We start from the raw sequence: 27,404 nt of genomic DNA, 5'->3' as shown, positions 1-27,404 counted from the left end.
ACCAGCGGCTCGACCATGTTGCTGGATCAAACTGTCAATCTTCAGGAGTGTACCCCGCCTGGTAAAGCAGTGGTTCAGGAGCGGTGTGCTCTTCAAGATTCATCTTGAGACAACCCCTTTAGTAAAATATGAACATTTTCCAAACCAGCGATTTTCATAGTTATATGGCTGAGCTATAGTAAATCCTTCACAGCAGTTATATATATTTACAGATTTGATATAGAAATATGGATCTTCTTTCTGTGATCCAGCATGTATGCCCACCTATTTTAGGATTTTGAAAACCACTGATTTTTTTGGGGAGGGAATGTGCCCCTGGACATATCCATTCACTTAAACAAGCAAACTGAAAGTGTGGACTGCGCTTAAAGAAGCACTTCCATCAAAATATTAATTTTTTATCCTCTTGATATATTTCAGCCATCATATCATATAGCAATGTGTACTTACCACTGCTCATTTTCCCTTTCTACACAGTTAATTTTTCTCTTTTCCATTAGATCTCTGACATCACTTGATTTAAAACTGACTAGCTGAATCCTTCTAAGCTCTATGTAGAAACAGAAAGTCTCTTTTCCCTTCATGAATCATCAGTCACTGCAAAAGTCCCTGGCAGAGGGGGGAGGATTGTAGCAGCTGGGTTAGGAACTGAAGAGGATGATGACTCATGCGGCAAAAGAGACTTTCTGTTTCTACATAGAGCTTAGAAGGATTCAGCTGGTCCGTTTTAAATCAAGTGATGTCATAGATCTAATGGAAAAGAGAAAAATTAACTGGGTAGAAAGGCAAAATGAGCAATTGTAAGTACACAGTGCTATATAATATGATGGCTGCAATGTATTAACAGGATAAAAACTTTGATGGGCATGCTTCTTTAACCTCTATTCTGGCAGTGTCTGTCTTTTTCACTGTACACTTATAGTGCTGATGACTATGCTATTATTATCTGGCAAAATCATGGGCATCTCTGGAAAGGACATCAAACGAAGTAAAAATTTTCAATTTGTGTTTTTAAACCAAAGCTTATGTCCAGGAGCACAGTAGAATACCATTTTCTGGTGCTCAAATGTAACCCCCACTCAGCAGAGAGAATAACATGATGAAAACCATCCGCAAGAAAGTTAATGATAAAACTCATGCGATAGGTGTAGATACATGCTGCGTCATATAAAGACCTGATATACCTGATTCTGGTATCTAAACATAACATCTATGATGGAGTGCTCAACAGAGAGCATAACATGATGTGAACCTTCCCTTAAAGGGTTGTCAGAGACTTTTACATTGATGGCCTATCTATATCTGAACAAGGCATGGGGGTTTGTGGTTTCTATCAATCTCCTGTCGATCAGCCATTTTTGGAGCCACCAGTGCTCATTAAAAGGGATTTTTACATTGAAGGCCTATCCATAGAATAGCTTATCAATATCTGACCGGTGGGGGTGCAACACCCAGCACCCCACTGATCAGCTGTTCCTAATCCGCAGATGGCTGGAAGTGCTCAGTTGCGGAGTTGCACAGCACAGTTTAGTGGACAAGGTCGGGTACTGCATATCCGCCCCTATTCGAATAACAGACATCTAATATTTTTTAGCAGATGGCCACAAAAAAAAACCTGCAGACACGTGTACCGTACTATAGACTATAATGGGTATGTGTTCTATCCGGGAAAAACATTGATAGAACACGTACATTTAAAACGGACGTCTAACTGAGGCCTGAAGAAGAGCTGTGATCATTTAGAAATGTGAGAAGAGTCCTGCAAAGCAGAGGTGACTTACATCTTCATGCTGGTGGGTTTTCTCAGAATGATTAAGATGTAGCAAGTGCTGCAGGATGTCTGTTGGTTGCCATTGTGTTTGCAGCCGCTTCACGTTGACTCTTTTCCTATCATGAACTGTGGTTTTTGTGGTTTCTGGCGCTTCTGTTACTGGATATGGTACGTTGCGCTTGTATGATGTGTCTGATCTTTCACTTACACTATTCTCACAGAAAACAGAGAAAAAAATAGAGTTTACTAGTCAAACATTTGTAAAATAAAATGATGAATGATACACAGTCCTGGGCGTTCGGTTTTCTGATTTCCCTCAAAAATAAATGTTACGTAACTTCTATTGATTGTGCTGTCAAATATACCTGCTATTATATTGGGTTTCCTCAGGGCTAGAGAGGACAGATTGATGTTCCCTGGCGGAGTGCACATGGCTGTGTTTCTTTTCTTGAACATCAAGGATATCCAGATGAGAGACGTGATCATGTCCCAGTTCTCGATGTTGTATCTGTACAACCTGGGGGCATGGAAGGAAAGCAGATGAGTACTTGTTTCTCTTAGTTTAAAATTATTGTAGAAAGAATGAATGACATTGCAGCAATCACCAGTACAAAAAAGCTCCGAAGACTTTATTCCAAATTAGTAAAATGACAGCGTGGTAGCATTCGGCATACTGCAGAAACGGCTGTTGTCCGCACACTGCAATCTGCCATATATTGCTACACTGTCATTTTGCTAATATGGAATAAAGTCTTCTGAACTCATATGCACGGGTGAGTGCCACATTTTCATTCCTTCTTCCTACAATAATTCTGAAGTTTCTACGTAAACTTGCTGAGCACCATCCTAGTGTATGGGGAATAATGTTTGTGCTGAGTGCCTGTATTAACCCTTCAACTCAAACATTTTAGTTCAGGTCAATATAACATAATTCTCTATTTTTATTCTTTGGGTATTTGTTGCTGAATTTTGGATGCAAATTACAATGTGAATGTGTAAACCTGGATTTAAGATGCCATAGACATTCTGGAGAAAGATCATTTGGCAACCAATTGAAGGGATTGTCCAGGCTCGGGGTTCAAATCTGTAGTCATTCTATGTGACTGCAGACTTGTGAATCCTGACAGTGCGCGCTGTCAGGATTCACTGGTTCCTGTGCAGGGAGCAGAGCGGTCATGTGACCGCATGTATGCGTTTTGCCTACTGCCGGCCACATTCAGACTAGACATGTGGCTCGCCCCCTGGGCCGTGGGGTACCCGGAACCGGGCTTCTGTACGATGCTGGGGGTAGTAGTGGCAACCCGATCCCATGGCTCAGGGTGGTCAGACCAAATTGTGGCAGTCTATTTATCAGTGTTTTGTGAATGTCCGACTACACCACCCGTGGATTGCGGTCAGAGATAACCGCTGCTGCGAGGCAGACCGCTGAGGCTGGTGTTGGTGTGCAGCACAGGGGTAGGATAACTCCCCACGGGAAGAGTGTAGCCTCAGGGCAGTGTAGGTGGATGCTGAGGGTGATGGTGCAAGCGCAGCAAAGATCACACTGAGTCCAATGGTGCAGTCCAGGGTTTTTACTCACAGTTGTTATCCATGTCACTTCTGTCAGCAATGACTGCCCAAGCCGTGCTGCGTCCACCAGGTGAGGAGCTCGGTCAACCCCCAGGCAATTCAGGAGTATGGCACAGGACCCCCTTCTGTCCTTTCTCTGGCCTCTCGTGCCCCACCAGTGTCCTGACTTCTGTCCAGCTACCGCGGACCATGTCGGGTAAGCGTTGGCCTTCACTTCCCGCTATCCTATATGGTGCCTTCCTAGCAGGTTTAGTGGGGGGGGGTCGCACCATTAAATGATCACGACCTCCGGTTCTTGGCTGAGGGATGATTTACCTCCACCAACTTGGGAATCCGGTACCCTTCCACAGCCTGACCCTTCACCCGATATCACGCAGGTTTGCAACGGTTGCTGTCCGTTCTGCTCTCTTAGGGTCCCTTCTGCCTTCTTGTTTCTGGAGCCCTTCCACTCCTCTGTCTCTTCTCCTTCCTTTCTTCTCCTTCTCCTCTTCTCCTCTCTGGCCCCGGCCTTCTCTCTAGGCCTGCCTCGTGGAGCTGAGCTCAGGCTGAGCCTCGGCTCCCTGTCAGCTCTGACTGAACTGAACTCTGCTCTGAACCAAACCGAACTTCTAAGATGGCTCCCACCTTTTATCTGCTTCTCTGTGTCTGAGCTCAGGTGACCTGCACCCAATGAGCTCCTTACTATGCTCCAGAAACCGTCCCCTCTGCTCCTACATCACTGGGTTCTCTCCCCCCCTCCCCACTCCAGCCAGGGACATGGTCAGTTGTGCCTGCATAAATGGGAGCACCGTCGAGCTGTCCCCCGGAAATGGGGTGAGTGTGTGTATGCAGCTAACTGAGCCCTGGTCCACACTCCATCCTTACCTGGGAGTGGAATATCACACCTCTGGTTGAGGTGCAATACCCCTGTAGCAACCGAACCCTCGGGGCGCTACACATGTCCGGCCTCGCTAAACTCACAGTATTGAGGGAGTCCACGCACATCTAATTGGCATGTGACCGCATGTATGTAAATCGCATATGTGGCACACCAGGGGGTCTGGTTGCCACAGTGGTAGAAATACCATGTCTGAGAGAAAGCAGGAGTTTCCTGGTTAGGAACACTTTAGCATGCAACACCTCCTGCCCCAGTCCAGGGAGGGGAGGAACCTGCCCTTTATAAACCGGGTCTGGGGCGGGGTTAGAGCAGTCGAGTCGAGTCGAGTCGGGTTCACTCTAGTCAGAGTGAGGAGCTCTGTAGGACACAGGAGCAGAGAGCCAGGGACTGGAGCTGATAGAGCTCGTCCTGGCCAAAGACACCAAGAACCGGACACCGAAGTAAGAGGCTGTGGGGATTATACATCCAGCAGCAGAAACCACATGGCAGGGGATTTCAGGTCCTCTGGCCCCAGGAAGCCTGGAGGCTCAGTCACACGAGAGGGACCGGTACCGCCATATAGGAGCGAGGAATACCAAGGGCCCAAGTCACCAGCCATACAGGTGAGCACCACAAGGTACACTCAGGAACGTGGGCTACCACACGACTACAGCAGGGTAGCCAGAAAGAGTGCAGTCAGAACGGCAGGCCTACATCTCCACCTGGCCAGTGGAACTCTTAGTTTGCTCTCAGACCGGCCAGGCCTTCATTGCCAACCAGTACTCCCGGCGGGGTCTAGTAGTTGCCATCAGTAAAGACCCTGAACTGCACTGCCAAAACTCTGAGTCGTTACTTCCGCGGCTTGCATCACAACCATCACCATCCACTCCCGCTGCCCTGAAGCTACACTTCTCCTGTGGGGAGTCACATCATCTAGCTGCACACACCATCGGCTTCAGCGGTCTGCTCCGCAGCGGCGGTTCCTCATAACCGCAATCCACAGGTGGCGTAGTCGGACATTAACCTTACAAACAACATCACACAAATAGACTACCCCTCGTTTGACTTGCAGTCATGCATACGCCTGCTCTCAGCACTGGAGAATCCTGACAGTTTGCACTGTGTGTACTTGAACGCTAAGCCTGGACAACCCCTTTAAGTAGTTGTATGAATATTAGCTGGTCAGGAGACACTATGAGCCACAACAGAATGTTCTGTCAGGTCCCATAATTACAAAGTATGGTGTATTCCTTGTCGTGTATCAGAGTTAATAATAACCTGTCAATCTTCCACAGGAGAGTGGCGGCAGGCAGGCAATACAGCGCGAGGCTGAGGAGCTGTAAGTGCTTCGTCCCACCCCAGTGGATTTCCAGGCACATATACACAGGACTTCAAAATACAATTTCTCGCTGCTGGAGCGTTGTTTTTGGGGTTAAAAAGGGTTCTCTTTCAATATAGTTTATGATGGAGCATCCAATGATTGTTTTGTACAGGCCACATGATCAGTAAGGTATTATTCAGCACATTATTTTCCAACATTCTAAACGCTTGTTAAAAAAAAAAAAAAGTTCAAAGGGATGGATAAATAAATGTATGTCATTTATGAATACCCCACTATAATTACAACCAATTCTCAGAGCAGGTTTCGACAAAAATGTTAAATACAGCTAAAAAAGTTTTCAAAGCTTATTGGTGCTTGTGGAAATATATAATATTCAATAAACTATTTCACATTGAGAAACTTAATTGGATATTCCCATCTCCAAATACCCTATCCCTATATAAGGTAGGTGTAATGATAATAATAATATTAGCAAATACCTCCAATTAGAAATGTAGTATAATACTTCTGATTCGCTATGTCGCTTACGCCATGTGCAGGCATTGCAGTAGCTTAGGTATCCATGGTTACGGCCACTAACAACTGTCACTATATGACTGGTCATAACCATGAATACCTAATCTACTGCAATGCCCTGCAAATGGGGTAGGCGACATAGTGAAACTATCCTACATTGGGATAGAATCTTGGAGATGGGATTACCCCTTTAAAGACTGACCTGAAAACCTAATTCTACAGGTCAGTACAATTATGGCGATACCAAAGTTATTCGTTTTTTTATTTAAGTGATAAAAAATAAAAAAAAAAAATGGTTTGTGTTGCCATTTTCTGAGACCCGTAACATTCTTAGTTTTCCATCAATGAAGCTATGTGAGGGCTTGCCTTTTGGTGTGGCACACTGAGGTTTTAATTAATACCATTTTGGGGTAGATATGATGCTTTCATAACTTTTCATTGTATTTTTTTGGAAGGTGACTGGAAAAACTTAATTTTGGCATTTTGATTTTTCTTCTTTTTGTGTTAACGTTTTAATTGCTTTGTACTGCATTTTTTCAGTGTTGCGGCAACTGAAAACAGGGTCACCGTGACGTGGTGGGATGGCTTTTACGTTTTTTTGATCAAAATTACGTTAACCAAATACCCTATATTATTTTCATGCACTATTGATATTTATTTATTGCAGGGTATTTGCTTACTTTGTTTTTATCTTAGATTTTTTCTCCTTAGTGGCCAGTGTGAATATGCGCTTACACACTGCATGCACACCAACTTCTACTTAACTCCCAGTTAATTTCTTTAGGTTATAGTTTCAGGTTTCTGCACTTCGTGCAAATAAGAGCATGACCTCCCTTTTCTTTGATCTGGACATTATGTTTATATAGCTTCCCATGGCGGGGTGTCCACTGGTTGGGGCCTCGGTCCTTCTCAACCCTTATTCACATTTACGTCATTTAGTTAAGTGGTAAGGTTTTAATACTTGAGGTTAGGACAGTCCCGAATAAGGTCACCGTGACGTGGTGGGATGGTCTTTACGTTTTTTTTAAATCAAAATTATGTTAACCAAGTACCAAGTTATTTTCATGCACTATTGCTATTTATTTATTTACTGCAAGGTATTTGCTTACTTTGTTTTTATCTTATATTTTGTCTGAAAACAGTAGTAGTAGAAATTTTCTGTATACATTATAGGTTAAATAATGTTATATTTTGAGGAATTGGACTTTTTACTGATGTGGAGATACCAAATATGTTTATTTCCTTATTTTTGGATAGGAAAAGAGGGCTGATGCAAACTTTTAGATTTTCAATATTTTTTTAAAAATACATTGTACCCCTAATGATCTCCTATGAAGCCCAGTCTGTGAGTTTCACAAGAGCACCAAGATACTGTTGCATCGTGAATGAAACAATATTTCTTTATCATTTTACCAGAATTTTATGATCAGTTTTCCATTCACCTGCACTTCACCAAGTCCCAGGTTTTTCAGCAGTAAAGTGAGTCCTTCATAAGTTAAGGTATCATTCTCGCCATACAGATGAAACAGCTGCTTAAGATAATATCCTTGTTCTTCCTCAGCCTCTTCCAGATAAGATCCATTCTGAAATTCGGTTCTTCTGACCTGCAGAGAAGTTTCTGTTGATTGGTTTCCACTTGAAGGAACATTTGGAATGAGATCTCTGTCCAAGCATGCAGATGAAGTGCAGGAAGACCACAGGCTGAGGAGCAGGAGCCAAGCCTTGTGGAGCTGCATCTGTTAGGAAGAACAAACACTTCAAATGTTGCACAAAACAAAAATGACAAGAACATGTTGGCCAGTTGGGATGGATGTCGCCTTTCTTAACGTGTCCAGGAATGTGACAATGCTAATTTGCCACATTTGTTTGAACCCCCAACCCCCTCCTTCCCATAAACATTTTGGAAAGCTATTCAGAGGATATTTTAGGAGCAAAATGAAATCATCAAAGTTACAAATCTAATGTTGCTTTTGAAGACCCTAACGGCAGGCAGTCATCAAGAAAGTCCAAACTGAGTTTTTATTTTATTTTTTTGGAAGGAGTGGGGACGGGAAAGTTTGGCAGACAATATTTTTATGGATACATTGGAAAGCCAAAAATTAATGATAATAATATGTCCGTAACAATAATATAAAAACACATCAGCAGATTTTACTATTAAAGGGGTATTCCTATCTCCAAGATCCTATCCCAATAGGATCCCAGTAGGTGTACTAATAGTAATATTAGCAAATATCTCCAATTAGAAATGTAGTATAGTATTTTTGATTCGCTACCTCTCTTTCCTCATGTGCAGGCATTGCAGGACCATAGGTATCCATGATTACGTCCACTGATAAAGTCATAGTTAGTTAGCTAGTTGTTAGTGGTCATAACTATGGATACCTAAGGTCCTGTAATTCCTGCACCTGAGGTAAGAGAGGTAGCTTATCAAAAATACTATACTACATTTCTAATTGGAGATATTTGCTAATATTACTATTATTACACCTACTACATATTGGGATAGGATCTTGGAGATGGGAATACCCCTTTAACTACAGGATAATAATTACAATTAGAAGGGCCTGCACAGAGAACTGATCACAACCCAAGTGAAACATTAAAGAACGTCTACCACAAGTCTGTGGTTTCCATTGTAAAGATACAGCTAGCAGCCACAAATTGATGATTTTCTAAATAATATTATGAAATATGTAAGGATATAGAGGAGATCCAGTTCAAGAAGAAGTAAAAAATTCCGGGCTTTATTGAAGTGTGTTAATATAGTGATAACATCAGAAAAATGCACCGATCAGCATGTAGCACCAACGCGTTTTTTGTACTATACACCTCACTATTTTTTTTAATGGGGGGAATACAATACACACGATGGGATTAAAAACATGCAAGTAACAAGGTCAGTATACACATCACTATTTTAACGCACTTTGACAAAGCCTGGAATTGTTTTACTCAGTCTTGTGTTGGATCTCCTCTATATCCTTAAATGTTTGATGTCTATGGCAGTGGCTATGTTCCGAGCTCCGGAGGACGTCTTGCTGCATTGGTAAGCTGCCTTTTTCATTTTTTTTTGTTACTATTATTAAATAGGCTGATAAGTGTCTCTATGCCACCCTAAAGGAAAGTTGGGTTTGAACTTCTGGGTTGTCGAATCCTGGCATGCAGGTTGTGCCGGAATCACACATCCCTCCATGGTCCGCCCACTGTGAACGAAACCATCACTGCTGCACTCTATACCAAGCAGTTACCAAACAAACTTGCTAATGATGATCGGTGATTGCTTACTAAATAACTCAAATAACATGATAACACACAAGATTTCGCACTTTCAAGCTTTGGTGGAGCCATGGAGGTACCGAAGTAGAGACCCAACTTTCGCTGGAAAGTCTAGTCCTTTAGAGTGGCATTAGGGAGATGTATAAGCATATTTGATAATAAGAGTTATTTAGAAAAATCATCAATCTGTTCTCTTAAATGAATAGAGCAACCACAGACTGATGATAGGAACTCTTTAAATTTTCCAGTGAAAAACCTATGACATGTTAAAGACTCAAAGTTGTGTAAGTATGTGCAAATTAAAGGGGCACTCTAAACACTATAGTATGCAAACATGGAAAATATGAAATTGGAATTGTATTGCTGCTCTAGAAAAAAAAAAAAAAAAGGTAAAATGAAGATACTCAGTGCATAAATTGGCCAATTCATGTGTGCCCAATAGCCATCGACAAGGCAACCTTTTTTTTTACTGGGAACCTAACATAATATGACACCTCTCCTGGACTGATAGCCTACATTTATATGGGTAGACACACACAGGCACAAGGAAAGATGCAACTATTGAATGTGCAATGATAATAAATATCATAACAATGTGACATGGGAGTAATAATGCACAAAAAATTTGCATAGATGCCTAGATTAACCCATTAGGGGATTTATGAAAACCAACAAGAGAAACTCTAAAGAAAAAAAAAGGGCCATCAAGTATTGTAAAATATCAAACATAATTTATTATAATCAACAAGCAGGTATGCAGTGTAGCGTCCACCCCGACGTGTGTTTCGGGATGTTACCTGACAAAGGCAACATACTGAAACACGCGTTTGGGTGGGCGCTACACTGCTCTTATTGCAAGGTAATGTATTGGACTCTTGCCGCATTTATGTGTCTATGTGCTCACTAAAATAGTGCTATTGCAGATCATGACTCTTTATGTGGGCTTTGATTTATAGCATTATACACATATATTTGACTTCATGCATACACCTATATAGTACACTGCTCAAAAAAATAAAGGGAACACTTAAACAACAGAATATAACTCCCAAGTAAATCAAACTTCTGTGAAATCAAACTGTCCACTTAGGAAGCAACACTGATTGACGATCAATTTCACATGCTTTTGTGCGAATGGAATAGACAATAGATGGAAATTATTGGCAATTATCAAGACACACTCAATAAAAGGAGTGGTTCTGCAGGTGGGGACCACAGACCACATCTCAGTACCAATGCTTTCTGGCTGATGTTTTGGCCACTTTTGAATGTTGTGCTTTCACATTCGTGGTAGCATGAGACGGACTCTACAACCCATAGAAGTAGCTCAGGTAGTGCAGCTCATCCAGGATGGCACATCAATGCGAGCTGTGGCAAGAAGGTTTGCTGTGTCTGTCAGCGTAGTGTCCAGAGGCTGGAGGCGCTACCAGGAGACAGGCCATTACACCAGGAGACGAGGAGGGGGCCATAGGAGGGCAACAACCCAGCAGCAGGACCGCTACCTCCGCCTTTGTGCAAGGAGGAACAGGAGGAGCACTGCCAGAGCCCTGCAAAATGACCTCCAGCAGGCCACAAATGTGCATGTGTCTGCACAAACGCTTAGAAACTGACTCCATGAGGGTGGTATGAGGGCCCGACATACACAGATGGGGGTTGTGCTCACAGCCCAAAACCGTGCAGGACGCTTGGCATTTGGCAAAGAACACCAGGATTGGCAAAGTTGCCACTGGCGCCCTGTGCTCTTCACAGATGAAAGCAGGTTCACAATGAGCACATGTGACAGACGTGACAGAGTCTGGAGACGCCGTGGAGAGCGATCTGCTGCCTGCAACATCATTCAGCATTACCGGTTTGGCAGTGGGTCAGTAATGGTGTGGGGTGGCATTTCTAGCCTGACTGCCATTAGGTAACGAGATGAGATCCTCAGACCCCTTGTGAGACCATATGCTTGGGCGGTTGGCCCTGGGTTCCTCCTAATGCAGGACAATGCCAGACCTCATGTGGCTGGAGTGTGTCAGCAGTTCCTGCAAGATGAAGGCATTGAAGCTATGGACTGGCCCGCCCATTCCCCAGACCTGAATCCGATTGAGCACATCTGGGACATCATGTCTCGCTCCATCCAGCAAAGTCACATTGCACCACAGACTGTCCGGGAGTTGGCCAATGCTTTAGTCCAGGTCTGAGAGGAGATCCCACAGGAGACCATCCGTAACCTCATCAGGAGCATGCCCAGGCGTTGTAGGGAGGTCACGCACAATACTGAGCCTCATTTTGGCTGGTTTTAAGGACATTACATCATGGTTGGATCAGCCTGTAGTGTGTTTTTCCACTTTAATTTTGGGGGTGACTCCAAATCCAGGCCTCCATTGGTTAATAAATTTGATTTCCATTGATGATTTTTGTGTGATTTTGTTGTCAGCACATTCAATTTTGTACAGAACAAAGTATTCAATGAGAATATTTCAGTCATTCAGATCTAGGATGTGTTATTTGAGTGTTCCCTTTATTTTTTTGAGCACTGTATAATATTTCTATAATGATTGTTTATAGATGTAGGTGTCTATGATTACATTTGAGCCATTTGGTTTTTGCTAGACTTTCATTTTTTATGATAGTCACAATGTTAATCTGCTACTTGCCCATTGTACATTGAAGTAGTACATGCTCTTATATAACTTTTATAGAGTGTATACACACATTTCTTTATATCTATTAGTATCTCCATAGCCTCTTATGATGGGTATATATTGAATGAGCCAATAGTATATCACATTTACAATTTTGATGGTGATTTTTGATTTAGTGTACAGTATTGGATATATGTCCTTGCAATTTGTACAAAGGTTTTTAAATTATGACTAGTGATGAGCGAACGTGGTCAGTTAAGGGAGGGGTTAACCGAGCATGCTTAGTGCTCACCGAGTATCTTCGGTGTGCTCACAAACTATGTTCAAGACGCCCTGGCTGCATGTCTCATGACTGATAGACAGACGCAACACATGCAGTGAGTGCCTGTTTGTGAGCGTCGCATTGCGCATGCGCGGTAAATGAGTAACACCAGTGCACGTCACAGGGCCCTGGGTGGGAGGAGGGGGGACGGACATGCTAAATAAGCAGATAGGCGGGGATTTCTGGGCTAACTAAAGAGATAGGTGGGGATTTCTTGGTGTCCGGGGGACTCCAAGCATGTGAAGACAGATTTTATAAAACTTCATTTCACTGCAAGCAGATCTCTACTATGGGCCATACAGGTATGTGTAGATTTACTTTTCTATAACCTGTATGCCCATATTAGAGGTCTCAAATCTCCCAGGAGGGTGACAGATTCCCTTTAAATCGATGAGAGCCACAGGAGTACGACTGTTGGGGTATAAAGGGATAAAAGTAGTCATCCATTAATTTTGTTTGCCCATGTCTAAAAAAATTCACTTGCAGCTTTCTGAATGTTATGTCTTATGCATGTATGATACATAGCGATGCTAGGGCTATATTGTATCTTTTGTGCATTCACATTGGGCAATTCTAATACTTATAGTTTAGAGACAAATATAGTTAGCAATAATTACATAATATCAGTGGGCTGTAAAGGGGCAATAGAACAAACTATGTCCTGCTAGGAACACTTGTTATAGGGTAAAGCCACTGATATTGGTATCTGCCATGTAAAACTACATCACAAATATTCTCACTGTGAACTTAGCCATTGTCGTTGTTAATCACTAGCCTTATGAGAAGCTTAAGCTTTTCATCCCCCCCCCATAGCTCTCATGTGAATGGGGATCAGGATACTAAATCACTGCTGCTTAATCATTCTGTTACTGCTACAGTGGGAGCAGCCATTTATAATAATAGCTGAATGAGGCTTCCACTACTCCCTCCATGTGAGAATCCATTCCTACCACCTCACAACTAGATGCCCCTGGCAACACAGTGCCACACCATTATCTTACAGCTGGGACCTTGCACTTGATTATAACCCATTGTAATGGATTTTCATTACCAGCTCCTTGTAGCTCTCCAATTAAGTACAGTACATAAAGAGTTACTCTGGTCATACATGATTGACATTGGCCACAAATGAATTGTTCTTTGGATAATTCATGTCATATTTAACTAACCAATCAGGGACTTAATTATGACAATGAATCACAATTTGACAGCTCCGTGTAAATAAAACCAAATAATGACCATAATATTATATATGGGATACATTTAGCTAAATATAGGATTATCTATATGGGATATTAAAGGGGTTGTCCACCACTTGGCCTGCTGCTTCTTAAATGCTTTTGTGACCCATTGAAAATTAAAAAAAAAATGATACTTGCCGCACTGGCACCATTTCAGTAATGTCGGCCCTGGGTGTCTTGGTACTTGTGTGACACTATTGTGACATGTGAGCACTGTAGACAATCAGTGATCAGTGGCCGCTGATATGCCACAGTGGAAGTGTGATTGCTGCAGCCTAACAATGTCCTGTGAGAGACTCATCACCTAAATCACTGGAATGGCGCTGGTGCATCTCAGCGGACTCTGCCTTAGGCCTCATTCACACATCAGTGTTTAAACACAAACGTGAAAAAATGGTACCAGTGTCAGTGTTGTGCATCAGTGTTTTTCATAAATGAATAAAGAAAGAAATGACAAAGTTTCTCCTATACTTTTCAATGCTAAACATGAATGGTACATGGATGCCATCTGTGTGCTGCATGTGTTTTTCACAGACCCATAGACTTATATTGGCCCTTGTCATCTGTGCTGCCAAGAAAAAACAGCCAAGTGAATAGCACCATAGACTATAATGGGTACGTGTTGTATCCATGAAAAAAACAGATACAACACATACGTGCAACATCGACGTCTGACTGAGGACTTACACAGGAGCACTTGTTTTCGCTTTGTTAGTCAACAGCTTATCTCCGGGAGAACAACAGTTCGATGGACATCCCCCCCGTTCATCATTTCGCTGGTGCCCCCATATACGTTATTGTCAGCCGAACCTGTCAAATATCGGTGGATTCATCCGACATTAGTCTAATCTGTCTGGGGGTCTTGAGGCTGCATTTATACAGATATCTGGTACATTTATTTCTAATCAAACAAAAAAAAATGGTTTGTGTAAATGGCAATTTGATCTAATTGAAATATCTTATCTGCCAGAAATCTTAAAAAAAATCTGTCTGCCAAACACATTGATTAAAGCATGAAAACAGATATCTGAGAGACAACTCCATTATAAGAATTTGAAGGTTTTATTCTAGGACAAACACAACAGATGAGAGGTGGTCTGAATGTCTGCGGCTGCTTTTAAAATGCTTAATCTTAGTTGTTAACCAATCGGCCAAATTTAACGCTTTGTTTAGACTGGATAACCGCAATTCCATGCACAAAGAATGATTGTTCATGCAATTGTTCTGTGAGCATAGAATATCATTGTTCTCGGCAGCATGACCTGTTAACACAGGATGATGTGCTGCTGAAAACAAGGATTTTAAAGTAAGTTAAAAAATTATTTCACCCAACAAATTAGTGTTTTGCACATCTATTGGGTGATTGTTGGCCTGTTTAGACAGGCCAATAAATGGATAATGAGAATTGCAAGGAACACCCATTCCCGATTACAGACAAGTGTAAAAGCACCTTAACAATTTTATAATTTTTAAGATTGGTCTGACGGAAATCTGTGTGTAAATGTAGCTCAAGTTCCGACAAGTCCAAAATCTTAAAAAAACAAACAAACACACACGAATAAATGCATGTATTAAATTATTATTTTCCACGGATTTCCTCACTGCACATATAAATTAGTTAAATCCTTAATTAAAATCTGCAGCATATCCACCTGACAAAGCGCCGTAAGCAATCTTAAATGCTTACTGTTTGAAGTGAAACTCATCACAGATTTCCCTCTCTAATGCCAGAGCAGTATAATGTGTGTTTCCTTACAGCAGCACAACATATGGAGACATTCTCCGTCCTGTGATCTGATAGGACAGGTGGAAATTGTAAATGACACCTGAACACATAATAAGGTGCCCTGAACTCTGCCCCCTTTGTGTATTTTTACTATGTTTTCTTTTACAGTTCTCCAGCCAGACAACATTTCTGATGCTCATTCTCCTGCAATGATGCAATACCTCTGCACATCTCTTGTAGAATATCCATTAGCCAGTGCTTTAAAAGAAAGCAATTCAAAACCTTACATTTCATAAGATCAGTAACATTCTCAGAGCTTAGGGTCTCATCCTCAAGTATTGCTGAACACACCTAGCCAATATGTAACAGGGTTTCTCAGCCGCTCTTATTATTTTTGTTTACTTGGTGTAAATGTTACACGCACGCCGCTAGGTTCAGAGAGGGCGAGACGGGTTTCATGAATTCTTTGGAATCCTGTGGGAACTGTTACTCAGGGCGACCATAGGCTGCAGCTTCTCTCAGGCACAGGATAGATTCAATTGCTGACCAGACACATCTGATAAGAGTCTTTTTCAACAGTTTAACAGTGGAATTTAATCTGAAGCACGGCCAGTGCAATTCAGAGATATTACAGCAACAATCTTCATTTCAGTACAGTCTGAGTTTCTTGAGCAACCGGCTCCAGTAACAATACAGTAGTTTCTTCACAAGGCACAGTATTACAGTCTCTTCAGTAGCATAATTCAGCATAGATTAGATCTCTTAGCAGCACGCTTCTATGCATACACGACCACAGGCTTTTCCTTCACAAGGACACAATAGTACACAGCATTGAGATGGATGGGGGGAGGGTTTGATGAGGGAGATCCCTGTGACACAATTCCTTTCAGTCCTCATCTTCCTGCCCGATAATACTCTGCACTGTTAGTTCAGGGAGTTTATCTGACCTGTGTTTAGTTTCTCTCCTGATCTGAATCCTGTTCAATTGCCTTCTGTCAGATCCAGATAACACTCCACCTTTCTCTTCGGCTTCAGCCAGACTACAACAAGTTCCCCACAATCCCCCTGGGAATCTGCTAAAACACCCCCTGTCTCCTGTGACTGTGTTAACCCCTCTAGTTGCTGGATGCTTCTGGAACACAACACTTCCTGTCTCCTGTGCTTGTGTTATTTCTAACAGTTGCTGGATGCTTTTGAAGCAACAGCACTACTTCTGCATGTCACATAAAGCCTCCCATACACATTAGTCTAATGTAAGACAAAATTGACGATATCAAAGGATTCAGTGACTGTCTAATGTATATGGAAGCCCTGGACAATTTATCAGAGAAAATTTTGATCCGGCATATCAGATTACGGACAGCCGATTGCATTGTTCTCTTTGAGATAAGCTACTTGTCACAATGGTGTTGGGACTGTGGGCACTAACCAGGTCCCTAGAACTAGGGGCGCCCTAGTCTAACCCTGTCTCCGGATTACTCCTGAAGGTGGGGACGTCGGGTTCACGTGCCTTGTTATTCTCCTATGTCAACCCTTATCTGTCCACTCTTCCACCCAGGGTACTGGGAAGCTGAAGTGTATAGGAACACACTAAACCAGGCAAACAAGGGAAGATGGACAGGGATAAATGAAAATACCAACCATACAAAATTCACACACCGCAGTAGTTTCCTAGCAGCTATTTTACCATGAAGGCCTGTTGCACAAAGTGTCCTCTTAACAGTTGTTGTAGAGATGTGTCTGCTGCTAGAACTCTGCGTGGCATTGACCTGGTCTCTAATCTGAGCTGCTGTTAACCTGCGATTTCTGAGGCTGGTGACTCGGATAAACTTATCCTCAGAAGCAGAGGTGACTCTTGGTCTTCCTTTCCTGGGGCGGTCCTCATGTAAGCCAGTTTCTTTGTAGCGCTTGATGGTTTTTGCAACTGCACTTGGGGACACTTTCAAAGTTTTCCCAATTTTTCGGACTGACTGACCTTCATTTCTTAAAGTAATGATGGCCACTCGTTTTTCTTTACTTAGCTGCTTTTTTCTTGCCATAATACAAATTCTAACAGTCTATTCAGTAGGACTATCAGCTGTGTTTCCACCAGACTTCTGCACAACACAACTGATGGTCCCAATCCCATTTATAAGGTAAGAAATCCAACTTATTATTCCTGACAGGGCACACCTGTGAAGTGCAAACCATTTCCAGTGACTACCTCTTGAAGCTCATCAAGAGAATGCCAAGAGTGTGCAAAGCAGTCATCAAAGCAAAAGGTGGCTACTTTGAAGAACCTAGAATATAAGACAGATTTTCAGTAGTTTCACACTTTTTTGTTAAGTATATAATTCTACATGTGTTAATTCATAGTTTTGATGCCTTCAGTGTGAATGTACAATTTCCGTAGTCATGAAAATACAGAAAAATCTTTAAATGAGAAGGTGTGTCCAAACTTTTGGTCTGTACTGTATATACATATATATATATATATATATATATATATATATATATATATAGTGTTAGTGATGGGCAAAGTCATACAGTTAGATGCGTCTACATCCCACTGAAGGGTCAAATGTGTTGTATTTTGCTTTTGGACGATGACATGAACCGAAAGCCTTTTGTATTACATAACTTGTTTTCCATATGTATTGGAAATTGATAAAGAACTATTGAAGTTTAGGCTAGACTTATGTTACATGTCATGTAGACAGTGGCATGGAAGCAGTTGCCCTTAGAGCAAAGCTCTTGGAGAAAATAAAAGTAGCAGCGACACTGACAGCGAAGATCTGGAGCGGTGCCTGTGCCCCAGACTTTGGCCAGGTGCCCTGGATCTCTGTTTGAGAGCTGTTTGAGGTGTCAATACCTTGGATCCTGTGGTAGAGTAGGGAGAATTGGTCTCCCTGCCATACTACCTTGATGTCCTATTGGTCACAAGCTGCTGTAGATCTACTGCCTACAACACGTCAGCATCCCAAAGCAACATCACTGCATTGCTCCACCTGTGGTAGCCCACTCCGTGTGTAGGGGAGAAGAAAACTTGAGGGGCTTCATTACTTTTTAAGGGGACATTAATACTTTCTAAAGTGGGAACTCAAGGGACATTATTATTGGGTTAGAGGGCACAATTCTTGACTTGCCCAGGTGCTAGGAACCAACATATGCCTCAAAATATAGGTCAGCATGTTGGCTCATTGGTTAGTACACAGGTTTGAAACCCATCAGACAAACAGTTGGAGGGACAAGACAAAAAGACAAGATCCCATATTGCTATGTTAACATCGAAATAAAAAGGGGCTCCAGAATGGTGAAATGAACCAAACAACTCCAGTGGAGAAAACTCTGGACCAGTGATGGTGACTCAGGTACCTAGCTAGTTACAAGACATGGCTATGAGTACAACATTTTTAAGGTGAGTGTGTGTGGGAATACCTAAGGTTTTTTTCACATGGTGAGATTGAGTAGTACCGTAGAGCAGTCGGGTAACAGTGAGCATGATTTCAACCTACAGTAGGTATTCAGTATAGTGATTAGAGGACTGAAACAGAGCAGCGCACAGTGGGGATCTAGTTTATATTTTGTACTTTAGGCCTCGATTTAATGTCAGTTTTTTTTTTGCATATCTGAAAAAATTGACTGTTTTTCTTAGGGTTGAATCAAGACATCAGTGTATCGTGGTCCGGGTACCATGCACAGACCTGCCGCAGGTCTTCTGTCCAGAACTTGACAACCTTATACATGCCTAAGAGGCTATCAAGTTCAGATCAGGAAATTCGCTGCCAGACCATGCATTGCAGTCCATACTCGGACTCCGATCGTGATACATGTATGTCTGATGAATTGGTTCTGATTTTCATCCATGTTTTGGTCCTTGTGTCCATTTTTACCATCAATGTGGCATATTTCTTTCTCGTATGCAAGAGACTGCTCAAAAAATTAAAGGGAACACTCAAATAACACATCCTAGATCTGAATGAATTTAATATTCTCATTGAATACTTTGTTCTGTACAAAGTTGAATGTGCTGACAACAAAATCACACAAAAATCATCAATGGAAATCAAATTTATTAACCAATGGAGGCCTGGATTTGGAGTCACCCCCAAAATTAAAGTGGAAAAACACACTACAGGCTGATCCAACTTTGCGGTAATGTCCTTAAAACAAGTCAAAATGAGGCTCAGTATTGTGTGTGGCCTCCACGTGCCTGTATGACCTCCCTACAACGCCCTCCTGATGAGGTTGCGGATGGTCTCCTGTGGGATCTTCTCCAGGATGGCACATCAATGCGAGCTGTGGTAAGAAGGTTTGCTGTGTTTGTCAGCGTAGTGTCCAGAGGCTGGAGGTGCTACCAGGAGACAGGCCAGTACACCAGGAGACGTGGAGGGGGCTGTAGGAGGGCAACAACCCAGCAGCAGGACCGCTACCTCCGCCTTTATGCAAGGAGGAACAGGAGGAGCACTGCCAGAGCCCTGCAAAATGACCTCCAGCAGGCCACAAATGTGCATGTGTCTGTACAAACGGTTAGAAACTGTAGCGCCGGTGTCCCTGCCCTCTGCTAGGCAGGGACGCTGTTCCCCTCACCCCTCTGCTCCGAGCCCGGCGTCCTCCTCCCGCTCTGCTGGCAGCGCGCGCTCCTTCCCGGCCACTGTGCTTAGGGCTCCCTCCCTCTTAAATGGGCCGCGCGCGCCGTCCTAAGGAGTCCACGGCCGATGGCCGGAGGACTTCACCATATATAAGGCACCTCCTCCAAAATGGAGGTGCCCGAGCAATGTTGTTGCACTGTTCACTACTCTGCTTCAGCCCTCAGGTCCCGTTGCCAGTTACCTGCCAGATTCCTGCCAGTTTGCTGTCTGATTCCTGCCTGATATTCTGCTTACCTGCCTGCTAGCCTGAGGTCCGACGGTCTGCCTACCGACTCCTGTCAGTCTGTCTAAGGACCAGCTTGCCCGCTCACCTGGGAGCGCTCCTCTGCTACCTGCCTGCTAGCCTGAGGTCCGACGGTCTGCCCTCCAACTCCTGTCAGTCTGTCTATGGACCAGCTTGCCCGCTCACCTGGGAGAGCACATCCGCTACCTGCCTGCTAGCCTACCTGGAGGCTCCGCCGTCACGTGCTGTGACCACCTGCCATTCCAGAGACTCCTGCCCGCTCGCCTGGGAGCGCACACCTGCTACCTGCCTGCTAGCCTACCTGGAGGCTCCGCCGTCACATGCTGTGACCACCTGCCATTCCAGAGACTCTTGCTTGCTCACCTGGGAGCACACATCTACCATCTGCCTGCTAGCCTACCTGGAGGCTCTGCCATCACAGGTCGTACCTACCCTTTACCCAGAGACTGCCCCGGTCACTTGCCTTGACCTCCTGCCCGTTCATCCAGAGACTGCCCCGATCACTTGCCGTGACCTCCTGCCCGTTCATCCAGAGACTGCCCCGGTCACTTGCCGTGACCTCCTGCCCGTTCACTCAGAGACTGTCCCGGTCACCTGCTGTGACTGCCTGCCCGTCTTCCCTGGTCGCCACCCGCTCCCTTACAAGGACCGCCCCCTTGTATAGTAGCTCAGAGGTTCCGCCTCCCAGACCCGTTACAGTTTGCTCGGGCCATGGAACCCGGTGGCACCCAAGCTCCCGCACTCTCGGACCTGTGTCATGAACTGTCCTGTCAGAGGTCCCAACAGGAATCCATCCTGGGTCACCTGCGGAATGTCAATACTCGCCTAGACACTGACTGCTCCACCAGCAACCACCGCCAGTGACATGACTCGCAATCCGGCAGCTCCGCTGCCCACCAATACTATGGTATCATACCCCGGACCCCGGCTTTCTGCACCTCCTCGCTTCGGAGGCGACTCCGCTCAGGCTCGGGGCTTTATAAATCAGTGCACCCTGCACTTTGAACTCCTGTCCCACCAGTTTAACTCCGACCGGGCCAAAATTGCCTTCATCATGTCCCATCTCACCGGGGAGGCCCTGGCCTGGCTAAATCCTCTATGGGAGAGAGGAGACCCCCTGGTGTCCGACTTGCCTGCCTTTCTCATGGCTTTCCGGAAAGTCTTCGACGAACCTGGACGGAAGACCTCATCCGCATCATCTCTGCTACGCCTCTGTCAGGGAAGTCTCATCGTGGGCCAATATGCCATACGGTTCCGTACCCTTGCCTCGGAGCTGGCCTGGGATAACGACGCTCTGGTATCTGTCTTCTGGGAGGGTCTGTCCGGCCGTATTAAAGATGAACTTGCCGGTCGAGACATTCCTACCACTCTCGATGACCTAATAACTCTTGCCACCCGGATTGACCTACGGTTCCAGGAGCGTGCCAAAGAAGTCACCCGTGAGAGGAGGTTTCCACGTCTAGCTCCTACTTTTCAGAAATCCGTCACTCCCTCCGTTTCTCCCCAGGTACACTCTCCTGAGCCTATGCAGGTCGACCAGACCAAGATGGTCAAAACCCGTCAGGACTTACGCCGTGCCGAGGGGAGCTGCTTCTACTGTGGCAGTAAGGAGCACCGGATCCGTACCTGCCCGGAGAGGTCGGGAAATGCCTGTGTCTAGGTTCGCTCAGAGAGGTCGACCTAGACAAGAATAAATCCTCTCCATCTCTGCTGCTGTCAGTCTCAATTATCTGCGGGGAGAATCGTTATTTCGAACTAGCCCAACTTGACTCTGGAGCGGCCGGGAATCTTATTTCACAGGCCCTGGTAGAAAAATACCGCATTCCCACCAAACCTCTGGCTATACCATTATCTGTCGCTGCTGTGGATGGGGGCCTCTTACCGCGTCCCATCCAACTCATCACCGAATCCGTAACTCTGCAGGTGGGAATGCTGCATTCTGAGAGCATCTCTTTTCATGTTCTGCCTGGACTCTCTCACGCCCTCTTACTAGGTCTACCTTGGCTCCAGAGACATGCACCCGTGCTTGACTGGCAGACCGGAGAAGTCCTTCGCTGGGGACAGGACTGTCATAAGACTTGTTTGGTTCCTGTTCATCCCGCCCGTCCTTCTCCTACCCCAACTAATCTACCTGGACTTCCGATTCCCTATTGGTCATTTGCTGATGTCTTTAATAAAAAGGAGGCAGAGACATTACCCCCTCATAGACCATACGACTGTCCTATCGACCTGTTACCCGGTACTACGCCTCCCCGTGGGCGTATTTACCCATTGTCCGCTGCTGAGACCCGGTCGATGTCCAAATATATTGAGGAGAATTTGGCCAGGGGATTCATCCGGAAATCTACCTCCCCGGCGGGAGCAGGCTTCTTTTTCGTAAAAAAGAAGGACGGCTCTCTCCGTCCCTGTATAGACTATAGAGGCCTTAACCAGATCACGGTTAAGTACCCCCTTCCGCTCATTCCAGAATTATTTGATCGTCTGAGGGGGGCTAGAATCTTCACCAAACTGGACCTCCGTGGGGCGTACAACCTGGTCCGTATCCGTCAAGGGGATGAATGGAAGACTGCATTCAACACCCGGGACGGCCACTATGAATATCTGGTAATGCCCTTTGGTCTCTGTAACGCTCCTGCCGTCTTTCAAGAGTTGGTCAATGACATCTTCCGGGACCTTCTCTACTCCTGCGTAGTAGTGTACCTGGACGACATCTTGGTCTTCTCTCCGGATCTCCAGACTCACCGGAGGGATGTTCGTCAGGTCCTGCTCAGGCAGAATCACCTCTTCGCTAAATATGAGAAGTGCCTCTTTGAGCAGACCTCGCTTCCGTTTTTGGGCTACATTATTTCTCAGACCAGCCTTCGAATGGATCCAGAGAAACTGTCTGCCATCGAGAAATGGCCCCGACCGGAGGGGTTGAAGGCCATTCAGCGGTTCCTGGGCTTCGCCAACTACTACCGCCTCTTCATACCGCACTTCTCTTCCCGGACTGCCCCAATTTCCGCGCTCACCCGTAAGGGCACTAATCCCAGAGAGTGGCCGCCCGAAGCAGAGGAGGCCTTTCTTTCCTTAAAACAGGCCTTCTCTTCCGCCCCGGTGCTGCATCGCCCAGATGGCAACAAGCAGTTCTTCCTGGAGGTTGACGCCTCCTCCTCTGGAGCCGGAGCGGTACTTACCCAAAAATCATCTTCCGGGAGAATGGTAACTTGTGGCTTCTTCTCCAAACTCTTCTCCTCTTCTGAGCGCAACTATTCCATAGGAGATCGAGAGTTATTGGCCGTCAAGCTGGCATTGGAGGAGTGGCGTTACCTGCTCGAAGGGGCTCTTCACCCGGTAATAATTTACACTGACCACAAGAACTTGGCTTACCTCCAGCATGCCCAGAGACTTAACCCGCGCCAAGCTCGGTGGTCCTTGTTTTTTGCTCGCTTTGATTTTATTCTTCATTTTCGCCCGGCTGACAAAAACATCAAGGCGGACGCCTTGTCCCGATCCTTTCTGGTGTCTGATCTCGAGGAGGAACCGAAACACATCATCGATCCCGCCAGAGTAATGCAGGTGGCTCCCGTGAGTCTAAATCGTCTCCCTCCCGGTAAGACGTTCGTATCAGTACCTGATCGGGAGAAGATCCTACACTGGGGTCACTCGTCTAAACTAGCTGGCCACGCCGGTCAGAAAAAGACCCTCCAGCTTATTACCCGGCACTACTGGTGGCCTACCCTGCACAAGGACGTAATAGACTTTGTTTCTGCCTGTGTGTCCTGCGCCCGCAACAAGGTTCCGAGACATCTGCCAGCCGGTCGCCTCCTTCCGCTTCCAGTACCTGCTGCCCCCTGGCAGCATATAGCAATGGACTTTATAACTGATCTCCCCGTCTCTGCCGGTTGTACGGTCATTTGGGTGGTCGCTGACCGCTTTTCCAAGATGGCTCATTTCGTTCCCCTGCCAGTCCTCCCGTCTGCACCCGAGCTGGCTAAAGACTTTATCCGCCACATCTTCCGTCTTCATGGCCTGCCCCTCCACATCGTGTCGGATCGTGGGGTACAGTTCACCTCACGCTTCTGGAGAGCCACTTGTAAACTGCTAGACGTCACCCTGGACTTCTCCTCCGCTTACCACCCACAGTCTAATGGTCAAGTGGAGCGGATCAATCAGAACCTGACCAGTTACCTCCGGCACTTCGTTAATGCCCACCATTCAGACTGGGTGGATCTCCTGCCATGGGCCGAATTTTCTTACAACAATCACGAGAGCGAATCTTCCTCCAAATCCCCGTTTTTTGTTGTCTTCGGTCAGCATCCTCGGATCCCATTTCCCGTCTCCACCTCGGTGGACAATCCGGCTGCGGAATCTCTTGTTAACAAATTTTCCTCCATATGGGAGAGTACTCGATCCGCACTCCTTCTGTCATCCGAGCATATGAAAAGACATGCTGACAAAAAACGTCTGGATCCTCCTCAATTTCGTCCAGGGGATAAGGTCTGGCTCTCGTCCAAGTATGTCCGGCTCAAGATTCCTTCCTATAAGTTAGGGCCTCGGTTCATCGGTCCTCTGGAGGTCATCAGTCAGATCAACCCGGTGGCCTATAAATTGAAACTCCCGGCCAACTTACGGATCCCTAACTCCTTCCATGTATCTCTCCTCAAACCTGTGGTACTTAACTCTTTTTCCAAGTCTACAGGTACGCCTCCTGCTCCGGTTTCCGCTGAAAACGAATTTGAGGTAGAGAACATTCTGGCCACCAAAAGGGTAAGAGGGAAGACCTTTTTTCTAGTAGATTGGAAGGGGTTTGGTCCTGAAGAGAGAACGTGGGAGCCCCGGGAGAACATCCATGCCCCTCTCATCCTAGCTAAATTTCTCTCTGGCCTAAAAAAGGGGGGGCCTAAAGGGGGGGGTATTGTAGCGCCGGCGTCCCTGCCCTCTGCTAGGCAGGGACGCTGTTCCCCTCACCCCTCTGCTCCGAGCCCGGCGTCCTCCTCCCGCTCTGCTGGCAGCGCGCGCTCCTTCCTGGCCACTGTGCTTAGGGCGCGCGCGCGCTCCCTCCCTCTTAAAGGGGCCGCGCGCGCCGTCCTAAGGAGTCCCCGGCCAATGGCCGGAGGACTTCACCATATATAAGGCACCTCCTCCAAAATGGAGGTGCCCGAGCAATGTTGTTGCACTGTTCACTACTCTGCTTCAGCCCTCAGGTCCCGTTGCCAGTTACCTGCCAGATTCCTGCCAGTTTGCTGTCTGATTCCTGCCTGATATTCTGCTTACCTGCCTGCTAGCCTGAGGTCCGACGGTCTGCCTACCGACTCCTGTCAGTCTGTCTAAGGACCAGCTTGCCCGCTCACCTGGGAGCGCTCCTCTGCTACCTGCCTGCTAGCCTGAGGTCCGATGGTCTGCCCTCCAACTCCTGTCAGTCTGTCTATGGACTAGCTTGCCCGCTCACCTGGGAGCGCACATCCGCTACCTGCCTGCTAGCCTACCTGGAGGCTCCGCCGTCACGTGCTGTGACCACCTGCCATTCCAGAGACTCCTGCCCGCTCACCTGGGAGCGCACACCTGCTACCTGCCTGCTAGCTTACCTGGAGGCTCCGCCGTCACGTGCTGTGACCACCTGCCATTCCAGAGACTCTCGCTTGCTCACCTGGGAGCACACATCTACCATCTGCCTGCTAGCCTACCTGGAGGCTCTGCCATCACAGGTCGTACCTACCCTTTACCCAGAGACTGCCCCGATCACTTGCCGTGACCTCCTGCCCGTTCATCCAGAGACTGCCCCGGTCACTTGCTGTGACCTCCAGCCCGTTCACTCAGAGACTGTCCCGGTCACCTGCTGTGACTGCCTGCCCGTCTTCCCTGGTCGCCACCCGCTCCCTTACAAGGACCGCCCCCTTGTATAGTAGCTCAGACGTTCCGCCTCCCAGACCCGTTACAGAAACTGACTCCATGAGGGTGGTATGAGGGCCCGACGTCCACAGATGGGGGTTGTGCTCACAGCCCAACACCGTGCAGGACGCTTGGCATTTGCCACAGAACACCAGGATTGGCAAAGTCGCCACTGGCGCCCTGTGCTCTCCACAGATGAAAGCAGGTTCACACTGAGCACATGTGACAGATGTGACAGAGTCTGGAGACGCCGGGGAGAGCGATCTGCTGCCTGCAACATCTTTCAGAATGACCGGTTTGGCAGTGGGTCAGTAATGGTGTGGGGTGGCATTTCTTTGGAGGTCCGCACAGCCCTCCATGTGCTCACCAGAGGTAGCCTGACTGCCATTAGGTACCGAGATGAGATCCTCAGATCCCTTGTGAGACCATATGCTGGTGCGGTTGGCCCTGGGTTCCTCCTAATGCAGAACAATTCCAGACCTCATGTGGCTTGAGCACATCTGGAACATCATGTCTCGCTCCATCCACCAACGTCACATTGCACCACAGACTGTCCAGGTGTTGGTGGATGCTTTAGTCCAGGTCTGGGAGGAGATCCCACAGGAGACCATCCGCAACCTCATCAGGAGCATGCCCAGGCGTTGTAGGGAGGTCATACAGGCACGTGGAGGCCACACACAATACTGAGCCTCATTTTGACTTGCTTGAAGGACATTACATCAAAGTTGGATCAGCCTGTAGTGTGTTTTTCCACTTTAATTTTGGGGGTGACTCCAAATCCAGGCCTCCATTGGTTAATAAATTTGATTTCCATTGATGATTTTTGTGTGATTTTGTTGTCAGCACATTCAACTTTGTACAGAACAAAGTATTCAATGAGAATATTTCATTCATTCAGATCTAGGATGTGTTATTTGAGTGTTCCCTTTATTTTTTTGAGCAGTGTATTTTCCCTTAGTCCCATTGCTCTCATTTTATGTACCAACCTTTTATGTGGCACCATGTCAAATGCCTCTGAAGTGTCCAGGTAGAGGACATCCACAGCCTTACTCTGGAACAATTTAGAATTTACCTCCGCATAAAAACTGATCAAATTAATTTGACCAGACCGATCCCTTATAAACCCATGCTGATGTTTGGTCATGATTATTATTCTTGTTGAGATACTCCAGGATAGCATCTCTTAGAAAACCCTCAAAGATTTTGCCCACAGTAGAGGATAAATTTACTGGTTTATAATTTCAATTCTCAGTTTTTGTCCCCTTTTACAATATTGGTACCACATTTGCTATGCGCCACTGTACTTAATTTCTGTAGTACTTGGAGGTGTATGCCACCTGAGAACAATGATTTGTCTACATTGTTATTATTAAATTTCTTATATACAGTAGCTCCATTAATTCCATAGC

General features: G+C 45.7%; 1 protein-coding gene across 2 annotated transcripts in view; it reads right to left on the bottom strand.

Moving 5' to 3' along the window:
• Nucleotides 1–27,404, bottom strand: part of SLC39A5 (solute carrier family 39 member 5) — an 83,454-nt gene that overhangs the window by 50,900 nt on the left and 5,150 nt on the right. For both annotated transcript variants that reach the window (XM_073663741.1, XM_073663742.1), the window contains exons 2-4: nt 7,497–7,790; nt 2,137–2,288; nt 1,782–1,980 (exon numbers count right to left, since the gene is read on the bottom strand). In XM_073663741.1, coding sequence (XP_073519842.1) covers nt 1,782–1,980; nt 2,137–2,288; nt 7,497–7,790 — 645 coding nt within the window. The remainder of the gene's footprint in view (nt 1–1,781; nt 1,981–2,136; nt 2,289–7,496; nt 7,791–27,404) is intronic.

This window comes from Phyllobates terribilis, unplaced genomic scaffold (genome assembly GCF_046119375.1).
Source record: "Phyllobates terribilis strain yellow unplaced genomic scaffold, ASM4611937v1 Scaffold_2__4_contigs__length_985480577, whole genome shotgun sequence".
Lineage (NCBI taxonomy): Eukaryota > Metazoa > Chordata > Amphibia > Anura > Dendrobatidae > Phyllobates > Phyllobates terribilis.
This window is presented reverse-complemented; position numbering and strand designations above follow the sequence as displayed.